This window comes from Alligator sinensis, unplaced genomic scaffold (assembly GCF_000455745.1).
Source record: "Alligator sinensis unplaced genomic scaffold, ASM45574v1 scaffold562_1, whole genome shotgun sequence".
In the NCBI taxonomy this organism is placed as follows: Eukaryota; Metazoa; Chordata; order Crocodylia; family Alligatoridae; genus Alligator; species Alligator sinensis.
The window spans coordinates 1,462,408-1,473,937 of record NW_005842227.1 but is presented as its reverse complement, the minus strand read 5'-3'; the positions used below and the strand labels follow the sequence as shown (position 1 = coordinate 1,473,937).

Sequence of the window (11,530 nt, the reverse complement as noted above, 5' to 3'; positions counted from 1 at the left end):
CATTATGATGTTTTGTAACACTGGTAGATGCTGATTTACTGCTGTGATCTGATGACAAGCGTACTAGTTCCTAAAGCAACCTTTTTGTAGCATGGGGCTGACCATGATCCTCTCTATCTGTTGTCATAAAATGCTGCTGTTGTGGTGTTCATTGTTATCTGGAGCTGTGAAATACTGAGTAGAAACACTATGTGCACCAGATGAATGGCTCTGAGATCTAGCATTTATGCAAAGATAAGTCTCCTGAAGTGTTCAAAGGCCTTGAACCTCCAGATTTCCATCAGCAACCTCTTGGTGTGGCAAGGTGGAGAAAATGATACTGATGCATACATGAAAAAGGTTCTTCTATTGATTTAATGGTGAAATAACTGCTTGGGGGATCTGCACAGACATGTCCACGTGTTGTAGTCTAAGAATATTCATAGATTTCAACCAGCATTGCATGAAGCATAGGTGAAGTCTGGCAAGCAAGTGTAAGATGCTGTTTAACTCAGATTTAGAGATGATGGTACATGAGCACAGTTATGAACTTCACCAGGGTTTGGAATCTCTCCTGTGGTAGATAAGATCTTGCTGATGAAGATACTAACACACCTCCTATGACAGTCTTTGGGTCAGTAAGAGTTATGAATATTTTTTCTTTTTCCCAAGCCACACTATAATGAAGTGTAGAATTAAGCAAATTGCACTGATCTTTCTCAAATTAAGTCCTCACTCAGGCAAGTGTACACATAGATCTTTTGTTTCCACAGGTAAGACACCACAACTACCAACTTTGGGGCAGAAACCTATTTTACTTTACTTCCTGGGCACTCAAGAGAGACATATCTCAGGTCAGGAGGAGGGAAACAATCTAGCAGGTGTGTACCTCAGTAAGATGTTCTCTGCCCTGGAGGGGACCCTGGGTTCTAGCCTGAATCCTTTTCCCAATAAGACAGAAACTTCCCCACTGTATTACCCAAACAGCCTTCCCTGCCTATGTCCTTAGACCAACACAGTTACAACCTATACCCACTGTATCAAATGAATGCTGAAGAAAAGGTGTAATGGTTCAGCTTCAAGCAGAGGACTAGATAATAACCAACTTGTGACCTGGTTATTAGAACACCATGTTGGAGAAAGTTCAAACCCTTTCTGGATGAGAGGGATTGCCCATTTCCTGGACACTTGGGTTGCCCATTTCCTGGAAAAGTTCCCCTGCTGCTAAGCTAAAACACAGGAGGTCCACCCACATCAACATTTTTATCACACTACAAGTAGGCTTTATACTCAAGCACACATGTCTGGAGATGTGTACATGGTGACCCAGAGTACAGCCTGCTGGGCATGCTCAGTAGCTGTGTGAAGATTTACACCTCCACCTAGAACATGGAACAGAGCTACAAACTGGGTACCTGTGCCAAAAATAGACGTTACATGCTATGAGCACATAAAGTGAAATATAATTCTGCCTTTGCTGAATACCCATGGTGATATTAAACTTGGAAGTGTCTATTTGAAATTCTGCCATATCAAAAACATCTTAGTACAGCTCATGACAATGACTGGGTCACCAAAAGTCTAAAGACATCATGGATTTCAGCTCCTCTCTGTATTCTTGTGGGCAGCTTTCTATAACCTGTTATATTGTGGCAGAAGCACCTGGTAAGTAGGTTTGAATAGATTTTTCAGTCAAGTAAATCCACTATTTTGGATCTTTCCCTCTTGGCATTATCTTTGGGGGCTTCACCTCTTTGGATCTTTAATCTACCACTACTACTTGTAATCCAGAAGCTGGATGGATAGGAGAATATTCAAACCCCTTAGAGGGGAATTGATATTTTCTCTATGTGCTTTCTTAGGCTCTACAGATGCTGGTATCAGATACTCATCCCTCCCTCCTCTCCCTAAATTCTAGTAGCTCTTCATTAATGGGCATTGAAGTCTTCCAAACATGAAGGAGAATAGAAGGTCCAGTAACTTGTGTGTAAGAGGCTAAGCGTGGAAGGAATTACTGCCTTTCCTGCTAAGGAAAAAGATATTCATACTGGAATCAATGACTTTTTCACTTCCTGCTCTTGTACTTCTTCACTGTCCTGTACTGGATGGTGCATTTTGCATGACTGAACCACCTGACTCTCTTATCTTACTAACTGTTATACAGCCCAAGGGATCTTGTGTAAATGGATTCCATAGAGTATTGATAATGGGTTTGTTGGTTGGATACAAGGGAAGTATCCATCCAATCAGGCTCCATATAAATGGGAGCAAAGTGAACAAGTAGGGCATACCTCTTTACTATGTTTAGAAGGGGAAAAAGAAAATAAATAATCATCTTCTAAAGTCCTAGCACCCTGCTTGGTAGGGGTGACCTTGAATCATCTCTCCCACCTGAACTGGAGAGAGAACCATTGCCAGAGCAGTACTAGTACTTAGTCCAAAAAAGAAAGCCCAATAATAAAGGAGAACACAGACTTATTGTGTAATTACCAGCAAGATCACTTGGCACCAAGGACATTTGTACAGCAGGAACAGGCACTGGCATCATGGGGATCATTGACATCCAAGTACATTGCTACTACTAGCAAGAGGCTGGGATGCCACTAACTGTAGATTACTGTGTCATGTGGCTCAAGGCATCAAAGGAACCTGATTTGCACGATTGTCTACCTTTTTGTTGAGAGGCCTTGAGGAGATTTTTGCCTCATTTTACTACATCCCAAAGAGAATAACCTAAGCCTGCCTACAATGTAGGAATATATTCCTCCTACTCACTTCAGATAACTCAGCAAATGAGTGTTCAGCTATTTTATTAGCCCTGGTCATCAAAGTTGTTGATCTTTCAGAGTAAGATTGAAGCCTGGAAATTCAAAACGGATCCACAGCTCACAGAAGCGCTCCCTGAGGAAATCCATTCAGTCCTGGTAGGTCCATTTTTGTTTGGTTTTGAGGAGGCTTTCATCAATTGCTCCAGGAGAAGCAGTTTAATATGGACATCTTTCATTGTCCTTTAAGAGGAGAAAACACTAAGCACCTAAGAGAGATAGGTGACTTTTTTCACCTGAGAGAAATTAAAAAGCAACTCAAGAACCAATTAATAAGTAGAACAATGGTAGCACAAGAGAGGAACACTTCGAGGAAATTTGGCAAGAGGACATACTAGGCCATCCCATGCACAGGGCTGTTCCTGACTATGTGTAAGGGTTGTCATCAGAAGTACGATCTATGTGGATTCATTCAAAGAAGAATTGTGTCATTCACATGGGTATCTGTGGAATAGCAGTCTAATTACTAAAGACTGGGTAAACAATCATAATTACCAAGAGTTCAGAATATAGACAAAGTTATGACTAGTTTGTCCATTAGGTGAATCCTATCTGAGTATCTGCAGAATGGCATTAATGGGATCCATGAGTCATGGTGTCTAATGAGAGGAGAAAAGCAATTCAGTCACTGCCTGTTTTTTCAAAGTTTTCTTCCTTATATATGGTGCATTTCTACATAAAAAGAAAACAACCCACTGAATGTTTCATTCAGTTCTCTGTTTGAAATAACTATATCCTTGTCCTGTCCCCTGCAGCTACAGAAAACAGTCTATCTCCATCCTCTTTATAATCACCCTTCAGGTATTTGAAGACTGTTATCAAATCCCCTCAGCCTTCTCTACTCCAAACTAAATAATCCCAATTTGATCAGTCTTTACTCATAAATCATATTTCCCAGGTGGCTAATCTTTTTTTTTCTCCTTGAAATATAGATACAAGGTTGAAGGGTAGCAACAAGGTGGGTAAAAACTGCAGAGTACCTTGAAGAATAGGGCATCAATTTCAGTTGAATTAAACTTCTACTTATATTGCCCTTCTCCCCCCCCACTTAAAAAAAAAAAAAGCCATGGAAATTTTAACATTTAAATGAGAAAGAAAGGAAACAATTAAAATGACTAACACTTCAGGTCTCAGGCAGTTGGATGGTGGAAACAGAGAGCTTTTAACTTCAGCCTTTACAGAGCCTGGAAGGCATGTCACTATCTATCACACCTTCACACCATTTCATATGTTACTACTTCACTTTATTAATGTTATGTCCACAGGCGTATACAATCAGTTCAATTCAGAACTCGTTAACTGGCTCCGGAAGATAGTCTAAAGGACTGTGTCTTATAGAAGATGTAGTTCTTAGCCAATGAAGGAGATTCCATACAAGACAACCTGCATTCATGATTGTATGATTTCTACACATTAGTCAGATAACCATGTTTGATTTTTATGGACTCTTTCTTTTCATGGTATGTATACAGAACAATATTTTGTCAAATTTCTGTGTTTAGATCGTTTAAAAAAAAAGCACTGGATGGTACTGTATAATTTTACCTTTATCCTTCACTACTGCAGGATGCTTGACTTCCTTTTCTTTTACATGCTCTGTAAAAAATACAATAATTTGATAATAAACAATGATTAATAATTAACATGAAAACTTGATGACAATTCCTTATCATACAGTTGGTGCTTTCATACAGACCCAAATTATCATTTAAATTTTTTGACAAAAACAGTGGTTTTGGTCAGGTTTCACATTCTTACATAGACAAAATCTAGATCCTGCTTAACTACAATGTAAAGACAAAGATAATTCAAAGCATGTCCTGTATTGCCAAAAAGGTCTTAGCAGATATTTCTGAATGCTGAGTTTGTAATCCTGAATCTTAATACTAACATTCCACATTGCTTTGGCTCTCTTCCTCATCTATAATTCAAACAATAGCAATTAACCTAAATATTTCCTAACTTCTGAAATTTTACTTTCCTCCCAAATTCACAATTATAGCATACATTAAAAATAAGACAGCCATACATAACGGGGAAGGATTTTCTCAAATACTAAATATCAGACATTAATACGATGTTATGGTTCTGGATTACCTTTATGCTTTGTGGCAGCAGGTTGCACTTGTTTCTCTTTTACAGGTTCTGCAGAGAAATATTTACCATTTATACAGTGACAGACACAAAAAACTCCTTGTTTATGAAATCCAGAGAAGTAATCCTATGAGATACTGCACCTTCTAGGTAGCTGGAGGTAGACTATAAACTGCACATTAGCAAGGTTGGCAAACAGCAGAACGATTACGGAAATTGTATGAAATCCACCTATGTAGCTTCACAGAGGGCTCAGTCCACAAAAAAACAATTTTTCGTTTTCATTATAAGACCCATGACATTTACTAGGCTTCACCCAGAAGTTTTTCTCAAGTCAAGAATACCTTTTAACTTCAGCTCTGATGTGAAGGGAGTAAACTGACCTGTTTCCAATTCTGATCAATAGTGTCTGGGTTACTCACTTCCCTTATCCTATTTCTTCAAGGGACCAGCAAAATTAATTTGATCCATTTTAATCCTCCCCAAATCTTGGAGAGGGTAGCTTATATGTCCATTTTCTTCTATATTTCCATTCCATCCTGGTATAGGCATATGCTTCTGCTCTTAGTGCTTACTTAATGCTCTGAAGTGACTCAACTCAAATGCAAGAAAGAAGATCAACCGATGGATTATTTTCCTTTTTTTCCTGAAGACAAATAATTGTGGATGCCATCTACCACCTCACTGAAGACATCAAGAACATTTTGAAAGCGTGTGCCTAGCTTGCTATATAACCTGAGGAAGAGTGAAGAACAAGATCAATAGGAAAGAAGCAGCATCAAATGTTGTCCTTACACACATACAGGTAGGGTGGGGAATGCCAAAAGCCCTAAGTGGTTCTTCCACATGCCAGGAGATAGTCCTAATGTTAAGCCCTTGGTCTAAATTAGGTAGAAAAAGACATTAGAAATGTTATTATGGAGGTTACTTAGCTTTAGGATGAAAGGAACTAGAATGGAGAGCCCCAGCTCAGAATAGCTAAATAATAAACGGTACTAACAAGTTTAAGTTTTTACTTAAAATTAAGCAGAGTAGGAATTTGAGCATTGGTCTTCTATACCCAAGACAAGTGCTACCCTGGGCTTTGAGTTTCATCTTTGGCCAGAAGTTCTATCCTGGATCTCAGTGAAGGTATTGAAGAATCAGCTTTTTCAAAAACAAACAAAACAAAATAGGACCCCCCCCCCCCAAAAAAAAAACAACAAAACAAAACAAAACAACACAACAGCTCTAGAGGTTGTTCCAGATCAGCCCAGGCCTTCCACTCAGGAGCTGAGATCTGGCCAGCAGTCCAACACTTGAAGGGACTGGAGATCACAAAAATAAAAGCCTAAGTCTACAAATAAGTGACCTGAGTCTCATTATAGAGGAAAGTTATGTTAGGGGGAAGGATGCAGATCTGAAACACATCAGAATTTGCTGAAAGATGTGAATAATTTCCATACCTTTTACTAGCAGACTGAAATTACATAGATTTTACATGTTTTGTTGGAAAAAGGCAGAATGCAGCACATCTCCAATGATTTATATTTTATTACTGTAATAATGAAGCTTCTTGCATGTATTTCTGTGTGGTGCTTTTTCCAGGACAAATCTAATGCATGGGAAATTCAGCTATAACGAGACCTCATTTATATCAAAATTGATAAAATTGCATTCCTGTTACAGTGAAATTCCTGTTATAATGGGTCTGGGAGGAAATTATTTCTTTGAAAGAGTGGTTCTATGTAGTGATCACACATAAAGAGTCTCTTCAGACATTTTCCTTCCAAATAGTTACATTTATAAAGGAAAAGGGCTGGAAACAGTTTTCTGAATTAGGTTAAAATGTGATTTTATTGCAAAACGTCTGTTTTTTCCTGTTTTTAAAGTAGACCCAGTGTCTGTTTCTGAAGTAATTGATGCGCCACTGGTCTCTCATTTCTGATTTGAAATGCTGTCCCTGACAATCAATAATCAGATATAATCGAAGTAGAGAAAAGAAACAATTAATTGTAGATGTTTGTAAAATATACCTGGGGGTGTCAAGTATTAATATAAAATTTCAAGCCACTACAGTATGTAAATACCAATTTAAAATGAACCTACATAAATCCTAAGAGTAATTAAATCTAGAGCCAAAGCTGACTATAATCATCTCATTGTGCTTAGGTACTTCAGAAGATACCCAACAGGGATTTTGTATACAACAATATCTTCTGTAACACCTAGGCAACAAAGAGACAGATGAAATATGGAGCTTCAAGCCTCACATTCAGTGTCTTTTTTGAGGAGGTGTTATGTTGAGATCCCTAATATAATTCAGTTGCGGCTTTTGTGGGCAGTTCCACCAGTGCTAGTAAATAATATTGAATTATATATATGTATATAATATATGTTATATTATTCAGTGTACAATTCACTATTGTTTTCTGACACTGGTGGAATTAACCACAAAACTGCAACTGAATCATATTAGGGATTTCAACATAATTTCTTCTCAGAAAAGACACCGAATGTGAGGATTGAAATTCCATATTTGATTCTCTTTGTTGCCTAGTCCAGAAAATACCTAGAAGGAGAAAAAAAAAAGAAAAGCCAGATGACATTGCACAGGGATAAACCCATTAAGTTAGAAAGCTTGGATTTAAGAACTCATAAGCAATCTCCAGTATTAAGAGCACAGTCATTGGGCTCCTCTAAAAGATGTCAGACTAGTTATTTAATTTAAATATATCAAACATTCTGCACGGAAAGCCAGAATAATTTACCACTGAAGCCCTAGGTCCCAAGTGATTAGTGATTTAAAGTGGGGGGGGGGGAGGGGGGTGATGCTTATGATCACTTAGCATGTGTTATGCTGATTCTGCAGTGATACAAGTTAGCTAAATGATCCTAATATTGACTCTGAATAAAAAAGTTAAAGTTGAAGCAGTTTTGCTACACTTGTATCACCACAGGATGCAGGCATGACAACATCATATAGTCCTAACAACTGGATCATAACAGTTTATATTGGGATTGTGTTACTTCTGTGTACCCTTAGTTCATTTCTTGGTAGATATGGGTGTCTACACGAGACATTTTACAGCACAGTAGACTAATCTACTGAGCAGGAAAACATCACTATCTACATGTGTGCAACATTTACTGTGCAATAAACTGGTCTACTGCACAGTTAGCTAGTACCTGTAAATAACATGTAGTAAACTAACTGCACAGTAGATACCCTGCAGTAGCGCATGCATAGATGCTGACCAGAAGCAAATTTACTCCTAGTCAGCCCCTTCACTAGGGGTCCACAGGGGACAGGGAACTTTACCAGTCCTGGTGTTGCTCAGCTCCCAGATCTACCCAGGGTAGCTCCTCACAGAAGCCAGGAGGTGAGCAGCATCAGGGCTGGGAAGCTCTCTGCTTCCCCACACAGCTGAGGTCTGGCCAGGAGCTGTCCAACTTCTGGGGCAGCTCCCATCCAGTCCTATCCAGCTCCTGGCCAGCTCCCAGCTGCACATGGAAGCCCAGCTGGACACAGGACTCATTCCTATGTGCATGGGGCCAGAAGACCTTTGCAGCAGCAGCTGTGTCCTGGCTCTGTGCACATCAGGACCCCTTCTGATGTGTATGAGGCAAGGAGAAAGCTGCTGTTGAAGGTGGCAGAGCTCTCCTTGCCCTATGCACATAAGGACTAGGCCCTGTGCTCCCTGCCAGCCCCCAGGGGGAGTCTGTAGCTCCTCCTGTATTGGGCTGCTCCCATTGGGAGCAGAATTGTTCTCAACAGGGAGCACGTGTAGACATCCTCCCAGCGGAGACTTACTGGCTGCATCTACACGAGACACTTATGTGCAGTAGCTTGTTACTACTGCAGACTAGCTCAGTACTACATCATAGTACCATCACCAGGCATGAACTATGATGCAACACTATTGCACAGTAGTAGTGAGCTACTGCATAGTAAGCATCACTAGGCAACCATGCCAGGATGCTACTGCATAGTAACACCGGTAACTGTTCAGTCATTTAGTACTTGGTTATGCAAGTACTAAATGACTGCTCAGTAACAACTGTGCAGTGGGCATCCCATGCAGATGCGCCCACTGAGCAGTATGGTCTCCTATAGACATGCAGTGGGGCTGCTCCAACATCCTATAAATCCAGTGCATGAAGCAGACTCAATTAATCGAACCTGCTGAAGCATGGAAATTAATGTGCTGCAGAAGTCTCCAGCATCATGTGTATTAGCACTGAAAAATGGTGGTGGGGCACATTAAACTAAAGCTTGTTCAATAAGATTTAGTTCAAAGTGCTCCACCAATGTTTTTCAGTGCAGAGACACTGATACACATGATGCTTGAGTGCTTTTAATTAGTGCATCTCGCTACATAAAGAGCCCCCTGCCCCATTTCCCAAAGCACATCTCTAAACACCCTGTTTTACTTCACACTAAGTCTTTATAGCATTAATAGTGTGCTAATACTGGACTAACTTCACTAGTATAGATATTCTTCTTTTCCTTTTCTTACTGTATATTGCAGGTTAATAACTACTATCACAAGTGTCACTTCACACAAGTGATGTCACTTCTTAGTTTTAGAGCCTCAGAAGTGCCTATTATAATTTAGAATTTATCATCTGGGAAAAAGTGCTTTCATACTTTCCCTTGAACTTTCAACTCTGATCCCATCCTACATACAGCTGACTGAGCTAACTGGGTAAAATTTTCTTTTCAGTTAAATCCTAGTTCAAAGCAGTTTCCATTAAGCCTTTTCTTTACCTTTCTTGTGAGAAACAATGAGAGATACAGCAATAGACTTATGCCAGAATACATTAACTGGAATGTGCTCTTTACAATATAAGAAGCAATCTGAGTGATATGCCCCTCCACTGAGCTAGGTTGTGTGAATCTACTGCACCAGAGTCAGCATAGGGTGGCTACAACTGGCTATAACCAACCTATTCAGGTGTTCTTTGGTCCAGCTCCTTATCAATCTATGCAAAATCCTATAACTGAGGTTTGGCAAAGAAGGGCCAGAACTTTACTCATTTTTATACAAGCTTGAAAAACACTATTATTTTCATTAACCTTCCACTTTTCCTTATGATACAGTGGAATTTCCTGATCTTTGCAGAAACACTAGGCTAAACCATTTGCAGAGCTCACTGATAACAATTGAAGACCTGTCTAATATATTATTAAAACTCTACATGTCTTGTCAGCAGTTTCATACACTCATAGAAATGGTGGGCTGGAAGGGATTTCAAGCATCCTAGTTTGACTCCTTCAGTGAACTATCATCCAGTGCACTTAAGCCTTCTGGACAAATGTTTGTCTAATGTGTTCTTAACAACCTTCAGTGATGGGGATTCTTCAGTCTCACTATGTCATCTAAACCAGTCTTTCAACACTCCAACAGTAAGAATAATTGTCCTAAAATTCTATCTAAATCTACTTTGATGAAAATCAAACTATTTTTTTCTTTTCCTTCCTTTAGTAGCCATGGGGAACATTTGATCACTGGGTATATCTACACATGTGCTTTAGTGCACATTAGCTTATTTTAATACATATTAAAGCTTCACTAAAAAATGTGTTATTTAGTTAATGCACATTAAAATAGAGTAATGTGCATTAAGCATCACCTAAAAACCACGCTCTTTAGTTAATTTGCATTAAGACAGGCTAATGCGCTTTTTCCTAGTACCTCACAATGGAGGTAATAGATTTAATGTGCAGTAACTAAAGTGTGTTAATGCACGTGTAGATGCACCCATTGTCTTCTATGCCACAGGTTGCTACAAACTGGAAAGCTGAATGTGTTACCTCAGTCTTTTCTCATCTGGATTACAAACCCTATTCCTTCAGTCTTTCCTAATTGTTCATATTTTTAAAAGCTCTTGTAATTTTTCTTCCTCTCCACAGGACTCTTTCTTGTTTCTCCACATCCTTCTAAACATGTCATGCCATTGGTTAGCCCTAAAACGAGATGCATTCTTACCTCCACTGTTAATATGTCTCTAAATGAGATTTGTGTTTTTTTGCAGCAGAATCATCTGGTTGACTCATAATTAGTTTTTTATCCACTTTAACCTTCAGATCTTTTTCTGTCATACTGCTCCCTCACCACATATTGCCCAATTTGTATTTGAGCATTTGATGTTCCTAATGGGAACATTTTGAATTTATCTTTACTAAATTTAATTTCATTCAGTTCAGATCACTTCTCTAATTTGTCTCCATTTTGAACTCTGAACCTGTCCTCCAAAGTGCTTGCTTCCTCTGGCTTAGTGAAATTCACAATGTTTTAAGTTTAATCTCTAGTCAACCAAACAAGTTCTTGATGAAAATGTTAACCAGAATCAGATCTAGGCAGACCACTGCAACACTTCACTTGAGAAGCAATCCCAGGTTGACATTTGACAGGGAATCATTGAGAACTTCCTCTTTGTGCCCTCACTGAATGGTAATTACCACTAATTACCATTATTTTGCTTCTGAGACTATGCAACAGTGTCAAGATCTTTATTATAGTTGAGATTTAGCACATATACTACTTCTTCCTTATCTGCTAGGCCAGCTGTGCCTTTTCTTTACAGAAATAGCATGTTGCTAAACAGAATTCATGATGAAGGGTAGGAAATCCCCTACAGGATGTGTG

At 39.1% G+C, this 11,530-nt stretch overlaps 1 protein-coding gene across 34 annotated transcripts in view; it reads right to left on the bottom strand.

The window, feature by feature from the left end:
- The window catches only part of TRDN (triadin), a 366,530-nt gene that overhangs the window by 108,354 nt on the left and 246,646 nt on the right, over positions 1–11,530 (bottom strand). For all 34 annotated transcript variants that reach the window (XR_003094912.1, XR_003094911.1, XR_003094913.1 and 31 more), the window contains 2 exons: positions 4,902–4,949; positions 4,350–4,400 (listed from right to left, as the gene is read on the bottom strand). Coding sequence is in view for 30 of the 34 variants with exons in the window: in XM_025208370.1 (XP_025064155.1) it covers positions 4,350–4,400; positions 4,902–4,949 (99 nt within the window). In the remaining 4 variants the exon portion in view is untranslated. The remainder of the gene's footprint in view (positions 1–4,349; positions 4,401–4,901; positions 4,950–11,530) is intronic.